The 24,008-nt window shown below is 38.6% G+C and overlaps 2 protein-coding genes across 4 annotated transcripts in view; both read right to left on the bottom strand.

The window, feature by feature from the left end:
- The window catches only part of grm8a (glutamate receptor, metabotropic 8a), a 189,294-nt gene extending 182,378 nt beyond the window's left edge, over positions 1-6,916 (bottom strand). For both annotated transcript variants that reach the window (XM_051892355.1, XM_051892356.1), the window contains exons 1-2: positions 6,777-6,916; positions 2,946-3,726 (exon numbers count right to left, since the gene is read on the bottom strand). In XM_051892355.1, coding sequence (XP_051748315.1) covers positions 2,946-3,452 — 507 coding nt within the window. In that variant the 5' untranslated portion in view covers positions 3,453-3,726; positions 6,777-6,916. The remainder of the gene's footprint in view (positions 1-2,945; positions 3,727-6,776) is intronic.
- Positions 6,917-8,217: 1,301 nt separating this feature from the next.
- On the bottom strand, positions 8,218-22,882 carry znf800b (zinc finger protein 800b). 2 transcript variants are annotated; one of them, XM_051892104.1, is made up of 6 exons: positions 22,663-22,882; positions 19,287-19,416; positions 15,041-15,136; positions 14,730-14,873; positions 11,662-12,904; positions 8,218-9,154 (listed from the first exon to the last, which is right to left on the bottom strand). In XM_051892104.1, coding segments are annotated over exons 2-6 (1,590 nt in total). In that variant the 5' UTR covers positions 19,393-19,416; positions 22,663-22,882; the 3' UTR covers positions 8,218-9,153. The 2 variants fall into 2 exon arrangements, with proteins under 2 accessions (XP_051748064.1, XP_051748065.1); XM_051892105.1 differs by lacking the exon at positions 22,663-22,882 and adding an exon at positions 22,500-22,652.
- Positions 22,883-24,008: the final 1,126 nt, after the last annotated feature.

The raw sequence follows: 24,008 nt of genomic DNA, 5'->3' as shown, positions 1-24,008 counted from the left end.
TTCCTGATATCAAAGTCTGGCAGCTGACATGGTGTCACAGAAAAAGATCTGCGCTTGCAATATGGGACATGCGTCATTTACTGCGGATGGGTCGTTCGGCACAGCGTGTCTACATCAATCAGTCAAACCATGGTCAGCTAATGAGTGTGTAATAAACAGCAGAGAGTTTCATTAACATTGTGTCATTAATTGGCACAGGACGGCCGTGAGTTGTTCCTATGACAACAACAATGAGCAGTCGGCCAGAAGTGTTATTTAGACCGCTTATTAAACATGACCGTGTTAAAATCTATTGTTGTCAAGAGGCCACTTGAACTTCAGTCTCCAGACATGTATACACCTCTTTATGGGAGATATACTGTACGCAGTCCATTCCAACTCCTAGAAGCAGGTGTTCTTCTAGAAAAGACTAGATTGTAACAGGTTGTCACTGCTGAACTTTAGCTGTTTACATACATAAATAATGACAGTGAAAAAGCCCCCTGGTTCACTTAATTTCCACCGACAAGCACAGCAAAATGCCGGAGTTCATTTCACTGTCGTATTTGGCCAGAAACAGGGATCTTCCTGCTGGGTAGGGAGATGTACACAATAGGGTTTGGGCAGCATCATTCTCTGAAATCATCCTGCCTTGAGATTCTTCCAGGCCAACATGCACACACACTCTGTCACAACAGATTTCAAACAACTGTAGTTTGAGTTATGTGAGGTCACACGTGGTTATGAAAACCTTGTCTACTTCATAGAACAACTGAAAAAGACTTAAAAGTAAGCAAGCAGAATCCTATCCAAAGAGTGTCCCTGGGCAACATAGGGTTAAGTACTTTCTCTCAAGGATACAATGGCCATGGATTGCCTCTTGTGCCATTTTTACCAACAGCCTTTTGGCTCCCAATCTAGTTAACCACTACACTATACTATAACCACCATTCACAACAACTACAGACTCTGGCCCCATTCCCAGGCCCTCAAACAGCCTCATAATAAATAAAAGCCTATTGTAGTTTCCAACCTACACCTTTTCAATGCCAGCCCAGATTGTTAACCACTACACTACACTATGACCATAAACAACAGACTACACCCTATTTCCAGGCCCCAGAAAGGCAGGTTTAGACCTCTTATGTGAACCTGCTTACCTCTAACAACCTCATAATGATGGCAAATATGGGCTAGTCTTTCAATGGCCGGCCCAGATTGTTAACCACTATGTTACACTATAACAGCAACAGACTCTGGCTGCGTTTACACTGCAAGTCTTAATGCACAGATCTTATCTTTTGACCATATCCGATTTTTTGTCCCGCCTGTTTACATTCACTTTAAACATGACTGGTTTACATTAATTACATTACATTAATTACAAAAACAGCAAAGTTATCACCTTGTTGCTGAGAAATATAATGTAGCTTTCAGTAGCAAAGCCTAAACCTCATTCCCATCCGGGTCACGGCACCACTGCAGCCACTCCGCTGTAAGCGGCACTCAAATCCAGATTTTTCCGCATGGGAGTCGACACTCTAACAAGGAGGCTAAAGGCCGCAGTCCCTAGCATCATTCGCTAGAGCACCTCTTGAGTTCAGGGGAGTAAGGTTTACACACACAGCTCTTATTAGCCTACGTCTGTTACACTCACCCCCCCTAAACCTCACTCCCATCCGGGTCACGGCACCACTGTGGCCCCTCCAGTTCGAAACGCCCACTGTAAGCGGAACTCAAACCCCCTCCCTTCCGCATGGGAGTCGGGCACTCTGATGAGGAAGCTAAAGACCACAGTCCCTAGTATCAGTGAGGTTTACACGCACAGCTCTTACTAGCCTACCTCTATGCACGTCATAATACAACATTAAAAAGTGTCACCCTAGCCTTGTGGTGGCTTGAAATTCAAAGGGGAATTGGATACTCACGTTTAGATGTCAGATGTCGAAATATCAGATATGTACCTGATTTAAAGCCACATTTGGAAGTGGCTCAGATTAGATGCGAAAAAATCGGATCTCATGCAAATTTTTGTGTTTACATGTGTGGAACAATTTCCAATCTGGAAAATGGGATTTTTTATGCAAGTGTAAACGCAGCCTCTGTTCCTATTCCCAGACCCCAGAAAGGCAAGGATGGACCTCTTATGTGACCCTGCTTACCTCAAAAATCATACTTTTGGCAAACATGATGGTGACACATCTGCCGTGATGACCCCAACAATTTTGTCAAACTTGGCAAATGCTGACTGGTCTAAATTATAGGTTTCAACCTACACCCTATGCCCAGCCCAGATTGTTAATCACTACACTGTACTATAACCACCATTCACAACAGCTGCAGACTACACAGAACCTGATTTCATCATGTACATGTTCCTGGATCAACATCTGTGTTGATCCTGGAACAAAATTCCAATCAACCAAACAGATTTGAGGGACAAGTTTACAGTTTTTGTCAAGTTTAGGCATACAACCAGGATTAGGTGCTTCTACATCAGTGTTATTCACCTAGGATTTCCCTCTGATTTTAGGGATAACTTATGGGTAGGTTTAGGCTTAGAGGTAGGGATATGGTTAGGATTCAATTTTCAGACAGGAATGTTGTTCCCGAGACCCAAGAATGCGTCTAACTCAGCAAAATCAGGACATTCACAGACTACACCCCACTCCCAGGTCTCAGAAAGGTAAGATTAGACCTCATATGTGACCCTGCTTGCACAATGACCACAAGACACAATGACCCAAACTATTTGGCAAACTTGGCAAATATAGGCTGGTCTTGACACCCTTTCGACTCCCAGCCCAGATTATTGCTCATTACACTATGCTATACTATGACTACAATTCATAAAAGCTGCAGGATACTACCCACTCCCACACCAAATATGGGCTGGACTCGACATCTCACAACTACAGTTTGCACTCCTCTCCCAATCCCCAGAAGAACAAGGTGAGCTTGCTTACCTTAAAAAGCCTCAAGATGTTGGCGACCATGATGGAGACAGAGCTGGCGGCTGCACCAATGACTCCAACGATTTTGTCTGGCTTGGCAAATATGGGCTGGTCTCCATTAGCACAGCGTACATCCGAGCCATCGCGCTCAATGAGAGCTTGCACAAAGGTAAGTGACTGCTCCAACGCGTAGGTGTCCCGTGAGCAGGTGTCCAGGATACGGGCGCCCAGTGTCACGTTGGGTAGCAGCTCTGGGTCTTTGTTGATAAGGTCGATGGCAAACAGCATTGCCTCCAGTCTGTGAATACCCTTCTCCTTCTTTAATTCCCCGCAGGGAACGCCACGCTCACCCCGGGAATGAACCGGAAACAGGCCACCCAAGATGATGTCGCCATCCAGACGGATAGAGTGGGCATACTCAATGGGTGGCGTCTCCACTCGCTGGAGGGAGACCGGTAACCAGTAGCAGAGGAAGAAGAGGAGCTGGTATTGAGTCCGACTTGAGCGTACAAGATCCATATCCACAGGGTTGTTATGTGAGAAAGGGTAGGTCCGAAAATTCCAGGAGATGGGATTGAGGACTAACGGGGCAGCAGCAGGTGGACAGGAACATCCATGCCCATTTCAAAGTTGAAGTCGAGCACCTTGACCATTTAGGCCACAGGAACTTCTCATGGGGCACAAACGGCTGGTGTACATGTCATGTGACGGGTGATATAAGGAAATGCAAAAACGCCAGACGAGAAGTGCCTTTCAACATCAAGCTCCAAAACTCTCACGTCTTCAGAAGCATCTAAATAAAGGAAAACATTGTATGAGTGGCTGCACAAAGAGAAATCAAACATGAGTCAGACACAATATATGCAAGCAACAAAGCAAACTCATCAAACACACGGACATCTTGACAGAAAGGAAATTACATCACAGTCATTTGGAGCTCAGTGTGGTCCTTCATTTCTGCCTCATTGAATAAACAACAAAATCAAGGCCTCTTCCCTCACATCTGCATAGGCAACCAAAGACATTTCGCAGTGAGAGGAAATGTGTCTATTTGTGGACAATAGAGCTGTCGGGTTGATTTTTACAGTTGGGACGGAGAGTAATAAAGGTAAGTTATGGCAGATAGATCTTCACAACAGTTTTTCTTTTTTTGTCAGGATGCACATATTTAGAAATTTGGGGAAATGCAGATATCCACACTCTAAAAAATGCTGGGTTAAAAACAACCCAAGTTGGGTTGAAAATGGACAAACCCAGCAACTGGGTTGATTTAACCCAGTGGTTGGGTTAAATGTTTGCACAGCCTGCTGGGTAGTTTTATTGAACTCAACTATTGTTTAAAAATTACTGTATTGCTTGCTTAAAATGAACCCAAAATATGTTGGAAATTAACATTTATTAATATGTTTAATGAAAAATAATTACATTTATTATATTAAATTGGTTATTAATAAATGTTCACCTTTTGATTATTGTTGCCTCTAGTAATTATGTGTCTGATTTTTCATTTCCAACCTATTTTGGGTTAATTTTTAGCCAGCCATATAGTCATTTTTAAACAATAGTTGAGTTAAATAAAACTGCCCAGCACGTTGGGTCAAACATTCAACCCAATTGCTGGGTTTTTTATCCATTTTTAACCCAACCTGGGTTGGTTTTTAACCCAGAGTTTTTTAGAGTGTACACTGAAACACATTTTTCTTCTTTTTATTTTTTCATAATTTTTTCTTTAAATAATTTTTAATAATAATAATATCAGTACAGTCACCAATATATTGTGTGTTCCTAAAATTTTAGGGTGATTTCAAACAGAAAGCATGTGAAATATATACAGTACTGTGCAAAGGTCTTACAATCTAAAAAATTTGGGGTTAAAAAATGGACAAACTCAGCGGTTGGGTTCAATGTTTGACCCAATCTGCTGTTTAAAAATTACTGCATTACTCACTCAAATAGGTTGGAAATGAACATTTATTAATATGTTTAATACATTCACATTTATTAATAGGCTTAATAAACAATAATCAAATAATAAACATTTATTAAATTGCTTATTAATAAATTATGTGTCTGTTCTGACCTATTTTGGGTTCATTTTAAGACAGCCATTTAGTCATTTTTAATCAATAGTTGAGTTGAGCAGGTTGGTCAAACATTAACCCAACCACTGGGTCGAAACAACCCAAACGCTGGATTTGCCCATATTTAACCCAAATTGGGTTGTTTTTAACCCAGCATTTTTTAGAGTGTATAGGCACGTTAGTATTTTCACCAAAAAGGGTTTTCGGCCAGTTATTTCGTTATCTTTTGCTGTAGTGTGTCAGTATGAAATATCAGTTTACATTTTCAAACATTCCTTTTGCCATAAACCACACTAGGCTCCAAAATCAAGGTATTAATTTACTGTTTTTGGCACACACCAAGCACCTAAAAACATTTTAGAGAGTCGAGACAGAGAGAAGCTCTCGTGAAACACCTCCACATCTCCACTAGAATGGAGAGCCATCGTTTGATCACGCGCAACGGGCGCAGTTACGCGCATCCTCGCGCTTCCGACAGAGAAACATGCTGCGCAATCTGCCGCCTCCGTGCGCCAAGAGCATCACTCCACGACGTAAAGGAAGTCCACTGCACACTTCTGAATGAGATTGGGCTCTCCTGGTGAGCCACTGAAATCCCCACACTAACCCAGACACTATAGATTACGCAGGATAGGTCTCCTCATTATCCCTGGATCTTACTGGGAACTTTATATTAGCAACATTCACCACTCTATTCGACACTGTTCTGTCAATATTCTAATGGCGTCTGTTGTTCTGATTCTGTATGGCTGTATTCTATTCGAATTGACGATTTTCTGTTCTGTTCTATATGACTGCTCAGTTTTTTCTACTCCTATCATCTTTAGGGAAGACCAGTGCGCATTGGTTTCTCGAGTGCAGGGATACACTGATGCCTTTTTGAATTATGCATTTGCATATACGATGAAGTATGCATAATTGGATTTGTTTCAGCCTAATATTCCACTAGTTTGCACGAATTAATCTCTATATGAGAGCTCAGGTCTTCCCTCTCTTCTGTCGTTATATCAGAGACAGATGGAGTTATTACCCTGGCAGACGCAGTGTGTCCCATTTCTCTTTTTAATTTACACGAATCAGTATGTGTCAAGCAGAACCATCTACCACTGGAGATGCCATTATATTTCCACCAGGAGAACCTGTCTCATAGGAATCCAGAGCTCTCTCTCTCTCTCTCGCTCTCTCTCTTACAACTGTAGTTGAGGGGGGAAAAAACATACAATCGCGTGCATTTAAGAGTTCTAAGTCTGTTAGTGCAATTCTATATATTAAGCATGCGCATTTTTAATTCATAATTCTGAATTTAAAAGAGAAATGAACTACAAACATAACAGTCCATGTGTATGAATCAGCATGCATGCGTGCGCATTTACGCACATTCTTTTGATGCAATGCAATGATTCACACTCTCTAATCAACAGCCTCTGCATTCTCGCTCATTTCTTCATATGCATCTCCAATGCAATCTTATTAAAAGCGCAGCTACTGTTTCTGAAACAATAAAGTGCTGTTAAGTGACTATTAAAACAAATGAGCTAAATAGAAACAACTACAATATTCCTTTAGGTCTCAGTAACACAATAAAACACAACAGTTTTCTTTTTGATCACTGACAGTTTTCGCGCTCCAGAGATTTCCATGAGCAACATTTCAAACAAAAGAATGAGCAGATCACGTTTTCTCCTATAGTATTACAAATGCATTATAACAGCAGTATTTTAAAACATCCTAACATGGAAGTGCAGTAGATGTGAGATCTTACCTTCTTTCTGCTCTCAGATGGAGGTTTGTGGTGCTGAAATGAACAGCGCATCACCAAAATCCTCCCAGTGAATGTGATTGCTCTCTCTCTCTCTCTCTCTCTCTCTCTCTCTCTCTCTCGTGCATCACATGCAGTCTTAAATTAAGCATGCTCTCATTTCAGAAGGAAACGCACAGGACCATTTCCTCAGAACGACCAAGGAAACACCCACTCTTGTGCACAGAAAGAAGATGCAGAAGTGCAGAAATAGTTGAATAAAGGAGGGAATAAATGCAGGAATGTGAAGATTATAACATCATATTGGATTTCGCGCTGCAGTTGTACTTGGAATAAATAATAATATAATAATATATTAAATCAGTCAAATTATAGCAGCGAATTATGATGTCTGGTGTCATCTAACGCAATATTTTTATTTTATTTATTTATTTATTTTTTTTGGATGTACTCTACCCTAGTTCAATGTATTGATTTAATGTGTCTGACTGCAAACAAGTAGATTCACTCTTCAGCATGCAGTGGCCTATACTATTTAGTTATTTTGGCCAACTAACCAAAGTTCACATCTGAATAAACTGAACTTGTATTTCCTAACAGTAAAACATTTTTTCTAGAAAGTTGGGAATGTTAGATTTGGCTGCATTATACTCCAGCAGCTGGTTTATAAATAGTGCACTATTGCCCTCTAGTGGTGTAAAAACACTTGATCACTCACCAAATTATGACACCTACTCAGCAGAACCTCAATCATTCACTACTAATCTTTGGGATTTAAAATCATCTTTTAGCCTTTCTGTAAATATAACCAATAATACATTTCTATACACATATGTGACCCTGGACCACAAAACCAGTCATAAGGGTAAATTTTTTGAAATTGAGATTTATACATCATCTGAAAGTTGAATAAATAAGCTTTCCATTGATGTATGGTTTGTTAGGATAGGACAATATTTGGCTGAGATACCAAAATCTGGAATCTGAGCGTGAAAAAAAAAAAATCGAAATATTGAGAAAAATCACCTTTAAAGTTGTCCAAATGAAGTCCTTATCAATCCATATCCACTCACAAAAATACATTTTTGATATATTTACGGTAGGAAATTTACTAAATATCTTCATGGAACATGATCTTTACTTAGTATCCTAATGATTTTTGGCATAAAAGAAAAATCAATCATTTTGAGCCATACTATTGCTATTGCTACAAATATACTCGTGCGAATTATGACTGGTTTTGTGGTCCAGAGTTACATATAGAATCAGAGTGAAGTGTTATATATTGATGTGTTAAGGGTAATTTTAATTAAAAAGAAAAACATACTTACAAACCTGCGTTAGTTCCATCATTTTACATGCAAAATGCCTTTAAACTTCACTTAAAAACATTTGCAAATTATTTCAAACACATAGCCTAAAGAAATAGAAAACAATGCACATGGTAATTTATCTGTTTATTGTTGGTCAATACAAAGAAAAATGAAAAATAAAAAAAATACCAACTTTTATCCTCCAGAAGGCTAAACAAAGAAACTTGGATCTACAGATTTGCACAGTAAATGCTTCTGAAGACCTGTCAACTTTTTTTGTAAAATGTGAAAAGACAAATGAAGAGCGTAAAATAACACAAGAATCATCTAAAACTGATATCAGACGAATTAATCAAAGAACTGCAGGGGAACACAACTAAAAAAGATCTGATAGAAAGTGTTTTACCTGCAGTTCACACAAGCACAACTGATCATCTTCCCCAGAGCATGTGCTTTTCAAACATAAAAGATCCTTTTCCCTTAATATAACGGAGTTCATGTTGTTCCAGTGGTCTTCAGTGTTCACCGTTTTCTCAGCGATCGAACAGAAAGATGTCCAGATCTCACCCCATACGACAGCACTGAATACCAATGAGTCTGATGGGTGTCAACAGCAGCGTTCAGCGGTGTTCAGTGCCCTCTCAACAAGAGCATGTGTGTCTTGAAGCTCCGCCTGAGGCCAGTTCACTACATCTGGAGCCTGGAATAATCATCTGGCCGTTTTTGGATGGAAATGTCAAATCTTACTAATGGCAGCGTGGGAATAGAAAGCATATATATTTCCTCTTACATTTGAGAGTGGTCTGAACCCCTCATGAATGGATAACAGAGCACAGCTGAAAATACTGTACAGTTACACTGACACATACATTCTCCAATATGTGTGTTTGGGACGATGGGAAAGCTCGGACACACATTTCTTATACCCTACTAACGTCTTTTTTGTACACTGTCAACTTTTTCGTAGTACAGCACTGGGATTTCTGTACTTTTTTAACGGTTAGGCTGTTCTTTGTCCAGTATGTCTTTCCGCTGTCGCTGCAAGTCCAGTTCGCTGTCAGAAAATATCTAATAAAGAGAGATAGGAAGAGTTAGAAAGACAAAAACAGTATCATAGCATTATCAAGGTTTTATAGAAAGTTATGTCTCAGAAATGTACCATGGTAAAACTGTATTTTTAAGGGCATGTACTATAGTAAAATCATGAAATTTTAAGTGCCTTATAGTTCCTTGCAATTTACGTAATTGTCAGTTAAACTGAATTAAACAGTTTAAAATATCTGTATTATTATTTATTAATATATTAACACACACATATACATATTATATATATATATATATATATATATATATATATATATATATATATATATATATATATATATATATATATATATATATAGATAGTAGGGTTTTTAAATCATTCATTTTGAGAATTATTTTTTCTTTCCCCTTATTTACTGCTCACTTAAAGTTAATCAAAATGTTAAAAGAGGGGCAATCAAAATGAAATATTGTGAAATATAAATGAAATATACATAAAAATGAAAAATATATTGTAACAATTTAACATGATATAATATAATATAATATAATATAATATAATATAATATAATATAATATAAAACACTTATTTGACAGAATTAAATGAGCAGTTTCATGTCTATCCTTATATTGTTCAACTGGTCGAGGCTGATATGGGATTTAGAAAGTAATAAGTAATGCAATACTTGCATTAATTATTACAGTAATTAGTACAGTAATCTAATTACACTATTAAAGATTTAATAAGTAGCTAGTAATTAATTACTTTTTTAGAGTAACTTACCCAACGCTGAATATAATATAATATAATATAATATAATATAATATAATATAATATAATATAATATGATAAGGTACATGAGGCTGTGCGCCGAGGCTGAATGTTTATCGGACACAACACGCACAGACTCCAGTTCTTTATTGCTTAAGTAACTCTCTGCCACATGTCGACTGGGAGCAGCTGGTAATCCTGCCTTCATGTGTTTTCATGTTAGATGTAACTTACTGCAACCCAGAGAAAAACACAAGGACTAAGACCCAAAGGAACAAGTGAAATGCTAACTGTCAGAGTGACATATGGACTTCTACCACGGGGAGAAAATGGGGCATTAATGGGAAAAAAAACAAGTCAAGAATGGTCATGGATACCCAAGGCAACTCCGTCACCCTTATTTGAAGATCAGAGAGCTTCTCTTGTCTCTCCGGTCCTATGACAGAGCGGCGTGATTAATACCGCCCGGCTGAGCCGAGCCCTGTTTCCAAGGACACGGGTGAGTTATCTTAATTGCTTCTTAAAGAAGCCCCCCTCACCACTCTACCGGCACCCCAAGGGCTCTTTAAACCTTGAGGTGAGACCGGGGCGGCCTAATTTCCGGGGCCTTGCTGTGGCATCCATGCTTCATTCTTCCATGCTGGAAGTCCACCCTGGGATTTCTCTTATTCATTAGCAGCAAGGCTGTGGTAGCAATCTGCCAATCACAGCACAATTCCTCTCTCCCCTACAACACACACCATCTCCTTCGCCATCAGAGGCAAAACGAACACATGCTAGCACAGGAAACAACTGCACACAAACTAGTGAGCTTCCTACCTAGACAGCTCCTGATTTTGCATGAGGAGTGAGCCTAAACGTAGGCAACATAATACTACTACCTTCTGAGATGTTTTGGCCAAAATGAAGGCAGAAATGCATGCTTTTTTATTTTTTTTTTTATTGTCAAGAATGCAATGGCAAAATGCATTGCGATGAAGTGTTTTGGCCAAATTCAAAGGCAGAATTGCATGCATTTTTCTGTCAAGAATGCAATTGCAGAATTCATTGCAATGAGGTGACCTGCACTGAGATGTTTTGGCCTATTTTTGAAAGCAGAATTGCACATTTTTTTTGTCAAGAATGCAATTGCAGAATGTAATGCGGTGACGTGATCTGCATTCTGAGATGTTCTGGCCAAATTCAAAGGCAGAATTACATGCATTTTTGTCAAGAATGCAATTGCAAAATGCATTGTGGTGAAGTAATCTAGCTTCTCAGATGTTTTGGCCAACTTTGATGGAAGAATTGCATGCAATTTTGTCAAAAATGCAACTGCAGATTGTGTTGTAATGAGGTGATCTGCAATCTAAGATGTTTTAGCCGAATTCGAAAGCAGAACTGCATGCATTTTTGGCCAAGAAGGCAATTGCAGAATGCGTTGCAATGAAGTGATCTGCATTCTGAGATGTTTTGGCCAAATTTAAAGGCAGAATTGCATGCATTTTTTTGTCAAGAATGCAATTGCAGATTGCATTGCGGTGAGGTTATCTGCATTCTGAGATGTTTTAGCTGAATTCGAAAGCAGAATTGCATGCATTTTTTGTCAAGAATGCAATTGCAGAAAGCATTGCGAAAAGCTACGTGAAAAAAATGACTACAAAGTTGGTGGACAAAGCAGCCTTTCTTTCAGCCAATCCTTCAGCCTACTAGGAAGCTACCTAGGCAGTAGAAAGCAAGGCAGCTCACTAGGGTTTTTGGAAAAAGGAGGTGCACTCACCAAAGCATGACCTTTGATCTTGTTCTGATACCTGCGCTCCTTGCTGCAGTTTTTAGATGGCTTCTCTTGTGCAACCCTAGGTACCTTGTCTTTTTAAAGCTTTGCCCACAGATGTTGCACACGTGCAGAGATTTCTTAGTGACACTCCCTTTTGGGCTACTGGGCTTCACATTTTTTTTGCTATTGGTCACTACTTCGACGCGGCGCCTCTTATTGCCAGTTTTCGAGGTCTTGTTGCGCATTACGCCAGGTGTTTTTAGGTTCCTTCGCGTCGGATATGGCGAAGTGTAGTTGTGGTTGACTTTCACTTCCTGTTGTCGACCTTGATCTTTCGCCTCTTCTTTGTTCAACACGACCTCCGCTGGCTTCTTGATGGCGTAGCTCTCCAGCGACTGCGAGATCCGGCTCAGGTAGGAGGACTTCTTCTTGTGGAACTCCGAGAGATGGCGTAGCACGTCTCTTTTGCGGCGCGTCTTGTAGCGGCAGAGCGGGCAGCAGTAAAACTTGACAAAGAAGTCTGTGCCATTGTCCGTATGCAGCTCGATGTGTTTCTCCAGGTTCTGCACGGAGCTGAATGTCCGTTTGCAGAGCTTGCAGAAGCGCGCCTTGAAGTCAAAGCCCGCAGAGAATTCAGCCTTGGATGGCACCTTGTCCTCCTTGGGGCTCTGGGAGTTAGAGGAGGAACTAGGACTAGTGTTGGGACTGTCTAGAACTTTACCGTTGACCATTTTCTTGGAGTTGGACGGGGGATCAGTAGATTTGGTTGTGGAACCTGAGGATACAATCTTGTGAACAGTCTGCAGGTGTCTCCTAAGGTGACCTCGAACCCTGTACGTCCTATTGCAGAGGAGGCATCTGCAGGAGGCCAGGTCTTCTTCCACTGGCTCCTCAGGTTCTTCAGCATCTGGATGCTCCTTGTTTTCCTCTGCATCTTCCTCTCCTTTGTCCATGTTCTCCCTCTCATCTTCGCCATCAATGCAATTGCTCTCCTCTTCTTCTAACCGGACCTCATCTGTGTACAATTCCTGGCTGTTGGAGTGGTAGTGTCTCCAGCTGTCTGTGGCCGTGTGGTTGGGGCTCTGGGATGAAGGTGGCAGGTCGTCGTCTTTGGACAGGTACTGGTACACTGCATTCTGGTTGCTGGGAATGGGTTCAAATTTCAGTACGTATTCCTCTTTATCAGAGCGGGGATAGATGGCCTCAATAAGTTCTTTCAAGCTTTTTTTGCCATCTCCAGAGGGGTCTAGAAGACAAACCGGAAGTAGATCTTAGTTAACAGGACCGTATCATGGTAAACAGTAGCAGATATACTATTGTCCGGTTTCACCGACAAGGCTTAAGCCTAGTCCCAGACTAAAATGCATGTTTAAACTGTCTTAACTAAAAGTAACTTGCACTGACATATTTTAAAAAATATCAGTGCCATTGTTTGTCTCAAAATGCACACCAGTAATGTTTTTTTTTTTCTAAGGCATGTTTAAAAACGTACTTTAATGTCCTACTTTAATAAGGCCTAATCCTGGCTTAATCTGAAACCGGGCCTATAACACTTATGACAACTAGGGCTCTGTTTAAACCTGGTATTAAGATACGTTTTGGTCCATCGGATCACAAGTAGACGAGGGAGACACATTCCTGTATACACTTGGTGTTTTAATCCGTCTCTTTTGTCCACTTTCAACCACTTCTGTCCTGATTTCTTCGAGGGGATGGTCTATGGGCGGGTAAATGAATGGACAAAATCTAATGGACAAAAATAAGCTCAATTTGCAATTTACAGACGAACACAACCGTAGACGATGGAAAAACACGCGGAGAGCATCAGCTTTCATTTCTGCTCTAACAGCCGCAAGACAACGCCGAACGCTGTGTTAGAAATCAGGAATGGTGAGAGAACATTGTGCTTGGTACATTTTTCATCTTCAAACCAAACTTGGGTCTTCAGCCGACAATGTTTAAATCCCGTCTGTCTAGCACGTTTCCCATAATGTTTACACGTTAGGTCAGTAGGCAGTCTTTTGCGCTGTTCGAACGCATTCGACCACATGAGCGTTTACACTTCGAAAGCAATCCAGTTGAATGTGTTTTCAACTACCTCAGGAAGTGATCGATAAAGCTCAAAACGTTTTACACCCCATTTACACCTGTATTTAGTGTCGTCCACTTGTGATCCGATCGACCAAAACGCATCTTGATACCAGGTGGAAACAGGGCCTAGATCACCCAGATCATTTGTTGAAACTAATCTGCAAAAATGGGTCGTTCAGATATCAATTATGACATTACAACCAGGGTAAGAAATTAACTTTTCTATTAAGGGGCAATGTTTGCCCTGTGGAATAGATTTTTAGGGGCAATTTTAATATTGTAAAGGGGAATTTCAATAATTAACCTTAATAAATGTATCCATGTTGTCTTTTATATATCCAATTCTTATATTTATTCAATTGATTCAATCAATCAGAACACTACAGACTGTTACCAATAAAATGTTAATATCATCAACAAAAGCTATCATTACACTGTAAAGGTGGCACAGAAGCTGAAGTTTATCACTGAGGTTATATTCTGGAATAATAATTTCACTTTTACTTTAATCACGAAGGTTGTAATCAATTTAAGTTTAACTGTGCAGGGGAATTAATTAATTTTGTTAAATTTGGTGGCATTTTTGCACCAAGCTCGCATTAATATCTGACCCTGATCACAACCATAACACGATCATCCATGTTTGCTGGTCAATGGCATACAGTAATGCATCTTGATTAATATCCTGATTAACAACAGTGTAAAATGTGTTAGGATGCATAGTTCAATCAAAGTCTTAAAGGTACAGTAGCACAAACAATAAATAAGATACAACAAAAGTGCAAGGTGTGAGTGTTAATCTGGCTTTAAATGTTTTTCCTGAATCCCAAAATCACAATTAGATGCTGGAAAGTAAACAGAAGAGGCAGAATAAACATAATTAAGTTTTATTTCCATACGTCAATGGAAAAATATCATGGAAAACTCAACGCTGGTCTTTTAAGACAGAATGAACAGCAGAAAGGCAATGTTATACTAACCATCAGGTTCAGGCATTCGAGTGAAACAATAAATTTCCTTGTGCTTGATCAGATTGGGAAGGCCACGGAAGAGACTGCGGCAGAGTTTGCATTCAAAGATTGTGTCCACCTCTTTCAGGAGAATGTGTTTCAGCTGTGCAGTACCTGCAAATAATCGCAAGAGGGCAGAGATGGGACTCATTGAGATTCTGTGTTGGGTCAGACAATGCTTTCGGAAACGGCGCTCCACATTCTTTCCATTTCATTATAATGGTATGTTCTACTATGATCATAAAGAGAGGAAACAGAGGTGAGGTAACACATATAAGCACCTGTGCGGAAACATTCAATGATCTGCTGGATGCCAGATTTGGAGGTGAGCAGCGGTGTTTGTAGCAGAGGGGGATCTCCAGGTTCTGTGGAGTAGACTGCAACAGAAAAAGTGTATTCTTACAGTAATGTCAATTAATTATTTATAATATGCATACTACACTCTTGAAATTGCACTTCAGAACAGTATTAAAGGGATAGTTCTCCCAAAAATGAAAATTTTGTCATCACTTGCTCACCCCCATGAGTCATACAGGTTTGGAACAACATGAGGGTGAGTAATGTGATGTGAGTAAGTGATAACAAAATTTTCCTTTTTGGGTGAACTATCCCTTTAAGGCCCATTCACACCAATGACTATAACTGTAACGGTAATGATAAAGATACTGTTCTAAAAATCACTCTAAATATGAAAGAATAGCAGAGTCCACACCACAACTGTAACTATAACAGCACAGAGAAATTATATCATTGGAATCACTTTCAGATTTTTTTCCAGCTTATGAACAATAAAAACTTTGACAGCCAATCAGAATCCATCCTGCTTTAAAGAGCCCGACATCTAAAGCGGCAGACGACGAAACTTCGGCAGAAGGTCTGTGCTGTGTTCGAAATGTATTCCCTACATTAGCCCACTAACATAGTCCACTTGAAGGAATGAATGAAATGAATGAATGAAAATGAGAGAGTGAATTCGGACACTAAGTGCGTCGGAAGGGCTGCCGCCTGCCGCTTTTGCATAGTTAGATGTTTAATAATCATTTGAAACTTGGCAAACTGGCAGCTCAAATAGTAATGAAAATATTTATCTTGAACTCTAGCATGTATAAACCTTAATTAAACAATTTAATAACTAAAATGGAATTTATATCTGTATGATATTATGCTGTACCCACATCGGACCAGTGGTTTGGAAATTGGATGGATGGATGATTCAGCTGCGGGCGCCATCTTCTGGCGAGATGTGGGAATTCATTCGGTGCGACCCTCACAGTGCATTATGGGTATTCTCTAGCAGTTGAGCGTACATCGGTTGTACACTCGTTATTGCAGTGCATTGTGGGATTAAATGAGTGCACTTGATAACGACCACTATTGTTTCAGACAACACTACAAATTAGTGGCACGCACATAAAGCCCCCTCTCAAACAGCTCGCGAGTACCATATTGAGTGTCTTACTGCGATTAAACGGTCAAATACATACAAAATTACGTCAAAATGTCCATCTTGGCGAGTATTCAGGTAAACACAGTCTATTTTTGGAACGTAAATAGTTGAAAACGCATGGCGTGTAACAGTATATTGGATCTGTGTATAAGCTCTTAAAGTGACAGCAGCCTAATACACCTCCAGCTCCAGTAGTAAGATTAAAAGATTACAGCTGGGGGTGCCATCTTCTGGCGAGACACGGGAATTCATTTGGCACGACCCTCACAGTGCATTATGGGTATTCTCTAGCCATTGAGCGTACATCGGATGTACACTCGTTATTGCGGTGCATTCTGGGATTAAATGAGCGCACTTGATAACGTCCACTATGGTTTCGGACACCACTACAAATAGCTGTTCCCTCAAATAGTGCCCTAGGGGTAAGGGTATAGGGGGCGATTTCGGACTCTATCGCAGCTTTCATTGGCCAAGGACCGCCCAAGAGGATGTGTGACTGACATGTAAAGCAACCAATAACAGTTTGTTTTGTTCTGCGTCATGTTTAGGAGAAAATCCTGTACAATTCAACCAATCATATTGAACCAATCGAAACTCCCAAAGTGCCATATGCACATGGGCGTGACGTTTGAGACTAACGCTAATATAGTAATCGTTATCATTCTTAGTATGAACAGGTCTTTAAACAAATAGATTAGCTGTCGTAAATATAGCAAAGGCATAAAGCATCACTGAATATTATTCACACCTGAGAAATGCTCATACTGAAGGTCTTTACAGAAAATTAATCAAGTACCTCACTTATAATACTGCTTATCTCTCTTATTAACACTTATGACAGTCCGTCAGGCTGAATCTCTTTGAATAATTCTCCACAGACAAACTCATTATACAGAAATGATGATCTGACGTCTAGTTTGCTGTGCTCGTGCCAGTATGTTTTGGATGGCAGATCTCACCGAAATGAGTCATATCCATTCAGAGGTTCAGCTTGTGCTTTCTAAATGAGACTTTATTAAAGTTTGCATTATTGATGGCCGCTGCCTGCGACTGTCTAGATGAGTATTTGCGAAAGCGTCTGGCTCTGAAACAAAAGCCTTGATTTAATACACATTTTTCCACCAGATAATATCTCTTCTGTTTGGGCCAATATTTCAAGGTTTTGATTAATGAAGCTCTAGTTTGTGTAAACTATTACAGAAAAGACTTATTAGTGGAGTTTGCAAATAACACTAGTATTATTATTATTATTGCTCAAACTTAAGGTTATGGATACGGACAAACACTGTAGCATCAAGCAAAACCCCTTATATTTTCTTCAGAAAAGATTATCTAAAACGGCTCTTAAAGAGCATTTTCCGTCACCAGAGCTACATGGGAACAGATACGCAGTGGGAGACAATAACTCTTGTATGTGAGGAGGTGAAAAATCAATCGTGTGTAAAGATACGGGGCATGAACACAGCTGTGGATAAAGCGACCAAATCAGTGGGAGATTGATGATGGGGATGCTGGAGAATTTATGGCCGGAGCAGCCAGCAGTGTGTTTAGAGCGGTCCTCAGAGACTCGCCTTATATTGGAGGTGTTTTATGACTGTGTGAGGGAATTTCCTGGAGGAATGGCCGGAAATCTGCCAATGTCAGGACAGCTAGGTGAGGACGTGCCAGTCGACAAACACTCTGAATCAATCTGGAGCTCCGCAGTTCAACACTGCTGACTTATGCTTCTGGTTTGATGGTCTATGAGCCAGTTTCCACTGGACATCAGAGCCCAGGGTCCAAATTTAGCACTTGCCAAGTGGCAGAGGAAAGAAAAATTGGTTTTGGCTGGTAAATAAAACTTGATTTACTCACTAGTTGTCTGATAGTAGTACATGACTGTTTTGGTATTCTTATAACTAAAAGTAAAACTATTAAAAATCGCTTTCGGTAACTGAAATTAAGCTGAAATAAAATAGCATGAACATTAGATGATATTAGTTTCCTTTGCAACTAATAAATATAAATAAATAAATAAATGTTTAAGTACTAAAATTACTAAAACTGATTAAAAGTAAATTAAAGCTATAAAGAATTATTTTAAAAAATAATTAAAAAAAAAATGACAAAAGCACATAATATAAATTACTAAATTACTTTAAAATGACAATAAAACTGAAAATATAAAAGCTAATTCAAAATAATAAATAAACTAAAATTACAAAAAAAAAAAATACTAAAACTGTAAAATTATAATAAAACAGAAAATAAGATCTTTCAAAATATTACATTTAAAAAACTAATAAATGACAAAAAAAAAAAATTAACAAAACTTATAATAAAAACAAAATATAAAAGATAATTCAAAATATTAAATAAAAAAAACTAAAAGCACATAACAAAATGTATTAAAACAAACTAAAATGAAAACTGAAAATATAAAAAGAAAAGCTAATTCAAAATATAAATAAGCACTATAACAGTATATAATAAAGACAATGTTTATTCATTTTAGTTTTACATACTCAAAATTAATGTTGAGATTGAAAGGAAAACACTCTCTATAAAGCCTGTAAGTTCATTCAATGCATTTCTACTATTAGTAGAAAAAGTATGTAAACAGGAAGTAAAACTGCTATATCTTATCACTTGCACACACAACTCAAGCCCCTCCCCTGAGCCCACCCCCATGCATACATCATCGCATGGGCGTGGCCTCTTGACCTCCCACTATAACAAGGGCAAAGAGCAGCCCAATCAATGTGACCATTTCACCCTGTGTGTGTGTGTGTGTGTGTGTGTGTGAGAGAGTGTGTGAGGGGGTGGGGAGGGGCGTGACCTCACCTCTGTAAGGGTCACAGATTCTAGTGGCCCCTACTGAGTGAAGGACAATAGCAGGCAGTGGAGGAATTTGCTGTAATCCTCTAATAGGGGAAGGATCAGAGCGGATGGGCCGCTATTAAAAAGCATTTACTCTTGTTTCGGATTATATCCATTCATGTGCGCAGGTCAGAATGGATCCCATTGGTCAAGTTAAAATGTCTTTCATAGATGACATCTGCATGTATTATTCATTTAAGATTCATAAAGTGGAAGCTTACCTAGCGTCTTGCTCGCATGGTCAGGCCCGGGAACAACGGCCTCACCTGTGATGTCATCAGTCTGACAGCACTTCTCATTGGCCGACACAGACACAGTTTCCTCCATCTCTAAACCTCTTCAAATGCGCCTCTGTGGAGATAGAGAGAAGAGCAGATCAATAAACAGCGACTCTTAACTGTACTGAAGAGAGGTGTAAAAAACACCTCTAAATCCAACTTAAAAAGCATTAAAGGACAGTGATCGGAGACATACATCCATGTCCTTTAAATGTAAGCTTTTTCGTACTCACACACACATACATACATATATATATGATCTTTTTTGTATGTTAATCTACTAATAAATTTGCTTTAACGTACTGAACATGCATATGTGTCTCAGTCTCTTTGTTTCGATCCCTGTCCATTTCACAGCACTTCCCTTTGCTTTTGAATAAAAAACATTGGTTGTATAAGATGTCTGTCAGCCTGTAAATGTTTGTGCCTGTAAAAGTCCTTCCAAACACTCTCACTAACACTGAATACTCAGACTAAAGAGAGCCATCGAACTCCACTCGCTGACGCACTGTTATTGAAATGTGGCAGCAATTCACACCGTAATGTAATAAGATGAGTGCTTTTTCATGGCTAGATGATTTCAAACTACTTATACAGATAAACCGCTGACCTAATTAAACTAGCTAAATGGAAACAAACAAAAAAAAGACAGAAACTGGAATTTCTTTGGAATACATAAGGATAAATTTGAAGTAGAATGTCTAAGCTGCTCTTTTCCTTATAGTGAAAGTGAACAGTGAACATGGTTGTGCGACTCGAGAAGGCTTGGAATACATTAAACAAATCACACAGACTACATTTATGATGTTTTATGGTGCTCTTTTTGTCATTTTTGGTCACCATCCAGTTTCACTGTATCTTAAAGAGCAGCATGAACATTCGGCTAAACATCTGCTTTTGGGTCCCACAGAAGACAAACGTCATACAGGTTTGGAATGACATGCGGGTTACTAAATGATGACAGGATATTCATTTTCACTCATTCTCTCTTTAAAGAGGGATCTCTAAGTGTCGCCCTCTGCTGGAGTTTGGTTGAAAAACAACAACATATGCTCTCAGTCTTGACAATAACTGAAGGTTAACATGACAAGCCCATGGAAAAGTAGATAGATAGATAGACAGATAGATCTTATAGTTTTAATTTTTTAAAGACTTTAATCATTTTAAAATGTATCTTAAAAGCCTTTGTTCCTCATCTTACAACAGTTTTGAAACTTGCCAGATTTTCTCTAATTTGGGCCACATATTAATGACCATTTTATAACAGATTTACTAAGTTGTACTTCACACTGTTTCCTAAAAATTAAAAATTAAAATTTTCATTTTGCATTTTAATCAAAATTCTATAACAAAGATCAGACCAAATTTAGTATAGTTATTAAACAACTGAAAAAAAAAAGAAAAAAATATATATATATATTTTATCAAAACACATTGGCAGCTAATTTATCAAACCGATTTCTGTATTAAACATTCATGCTTAATTAAATATTCTGACATGAGTTTCATAATTACGTCACATGAAGAACATTACAGTCGTTACCAGTGTTGTGGGTAATGCATTACAAGTAACGCGAGTTATGTAATCAGATTACTTTGCAAGTAACTAGTAATGCATTACTTATAAATTTACAACAAAATATCTGAGTTACATTTTCAAATAAGTAACTAAAGTTACTTCGTTTACCAATTTATTTACACCTCTCCTGTCCCAGTGTTAAAAGAGGCGTTGTGTGCGCTGTGTGTGAACATGATGGTTATTGTGGTTTTAGATTAAATGTGAACATACATTTACTCATCTCACTTGCATGAAAACAGATTCAGTGTTCCTCAAAAAGATTAAAAACAGTGAAACGCAAACTCAGAATATTACACTAACTTGCAATAATTTCATATGCTAAATTTAACTAATATACTTTATGTATTTAATCTCACTTTATTAACCAGTGTCTTTGCTGCTGACCTTCAATGATCCAATGCAACCATACTATTTAATATGCAAAAATGATTTAAATTAGATAATCATCACATTAGTGTTTCACTGTTTTGTTTTTATTGCTAAAGTAAGAATGTTTGAGCTGCGCCCTCTACTGTACAGGCGTGAAATCGCATTTCCTTCAGCCTTAGATTAGCCAAAAACAGAACTTTTTCTATTGTTAAAAAAAAAAAAGTAACGTAATGCATTATTTTACATAAAGTAATTCAGTTACTTTATTATTTTTTTTTAGGGAGGGACATAATATTGTAAGGCATTACTTTTAAAAGTAACTTTTCCCAACACTATTCATTACATCTGCCTATTTAACGTTAACGTGAAATCTCTTTGTCCAAACTCAGAAGTGTAAAGTTGTTCTTCATTACTGTACTTAAGTATTATTTTGGAGAATATGTACTGTACTTGAGTGCTATAGAAGCTGAACACTTGAAATGTTGCAAACTCAAGTCAGAACAGCTGACAATCAGTCTATAAACGACTGTCAAACACCTATAAAATCAGCTTCTGATGGGTTTACTGTTGTTCTCATGCACCAGTTTGAGTTTAACACCTGGTTTGTGCTAGAACCCTTCATAGTGAGGACATTCAGAAAACAAATGTGATTATATAAGTTGCTTTACGAAGCTTGTATTGCATTAAACTTACTTCTAAATTAGTATAAACGTTTTTACTTCAACTCAAGTATGTTTTTGGCTGGATACTGATTGAGTTAAAATGTTGTCACAGTATCCAAACGGCCACTTAAACATATTTTTTCAGTATTTCTAATACCTCATCCACAATTTGAAACTATCAAAGTTCACACTGACGAACTAGACACGAGGAAGAACCACTTATAATGCATCTTAAAACCACAAAAGGCGAGTGACGCATATGGAAAGGCGTAAAAGACGTCATCAAACATGGAAAATAAACTTTACAACACATCAAAACCCAAGCATGCAGAACCGAACCTCAGAAACTGCTGCTTGAGTTACGAACTGCTGCGCTTTGCTCGTCATTGCGCGCGGCGCTGGAGAGGCTCGCGCCATTGCGCGCGCTCTCCTGACTCACATATGACAAATATCACAGCAAAACACAAATATTGTTGCTAACAACAGTCATCCGCATCTAATAAACTATTGAAACCCTTTATAATCATGCGCGGAATCAAAACCGACCTTCTCTTCACCATCCACAGACTGAACAACAAAACCATGACGCCATTTTCTGCAAAACAACCGCGTTCGGGGAGGAAACGCGACGCTTTTACGTGTTTAAAACGCACGTAAACCGCTTCATCGAAGGTCGTAAGGCTTAAACGAAGCTTCTAGTTGTTCTTACCGAGATAATCCGCAGATTCCCGGAAGATACTTCGACTTTGACTCTATGAGCTCTTGGATGGTGTGTGACGCCTCCACGCGCATGAATGTGACTCTCCACCACATGCACGTGCCCTACTGAGCAAACACTGGAGATCTATCAGGGTGCCGTGACCTAGTGCTTAATGATCCGGGCTGGACTGAGAAGGTTGTGTGTTCGAGTCGCAGAAGAGACCTTCAAGACCTTTAAAACATTTAAAGTTGATCTAATAAGTGTAAAGTAAATAACTTTGACTATCACACAAATGCCGATGAAAATAAACGGACTTAAACTATTTTAAGTTTAAAGACAATTTCTGGCAAAAGTGACATTTTTAAGGTCCCCATGAACAGTTTTAGAGGTCACTCTAATGGACTCAAAAAGTGTTTTAAATGTAAAAAAGTTCGTTATTTCCATATTTTTATTAAAATGTTTTATTAAAGTTATGTTTAAGTTGATTATAATAAGTTATACATACTACAGTATTTACATTTGGATTTCTAAGATTTTTCTGAAATGCATTTCTTCCATAAATATAGAGAAATAATGAAGATATTACTACCGTTATATCTGAAATAATTACATAGTATCGATACAATAATAATAATATTATATTAATAGTACTATATTATTTGAGATAATATATCAAATAAAGAGTAATGATCAATATTTAGACGAAGAGTAATCTAATCCGAAATCGTACATAGAAAGTAAATATATAAACTGATTATAAGCTCGAAATGCTAAGTAAACTTCCGACCTCAGGTGCTGGGTAGTTGCGTTGCTAGGATACCGCCACCCGAGATTCGCGCGCAAAACTTGTTTATATGAGCACGTGCTTCTCTGTTTATGAACTCGTGCGCGTCAAAAGGAGGCTGCAAAACTGTTCATCATAGACAGAGAGAAAGAGAGAGAGAGAACCCTAGATAGACAGAAACATAGATAGATGGATTCGAAAGATGATGGATGGATAGACAGATAGAGCTAAAGACTGATAGAAATAGAATGATAGATGGATGGATGGAACGATATAGATAGATAGATAGATAGATAGATAGAGCCATAGATATGTAGAATAGATAGATCGAAAGATGGATGGATGGATAGAAGGATAGAATGACAGAACGATAGAATGATAGACAGAACGATAGATAGATGATGGATGATAGAATGATAGAATGACAGAATGACAGATAGAAAGAGCCATAGATAGATATGTAGAATAGATAGATAGATCGAAAGATGGATGGATGGATAGAAGGATAGAATGACAGAACAATAGATAGAATGATAGATAGATGATGAATGATAGAATGACAGAACGATAG

This window comes from Ctenopharyngodon idella, chromosome 4 (assembly GCF_019924925.1).
Source record: "Ctenopharyngodon idella isolate HZGC_01 chromosome 4, HZGC01, whole genome shotgun sequence".
Classification (NCBI taxonomy): domain Eukaryota; kingdom Metazoa; phylum Chordata; class Actinopteri; order Cypriniformes; family Xenocyprididae; genus Ctenopharyngodon; species Ctenopharyngodon idella.
The sequence above is the reverse complement of the archived record's forward strand: the minus strand, read 5'-3'. Positions and strand labels throughout refer to the sequence as shown.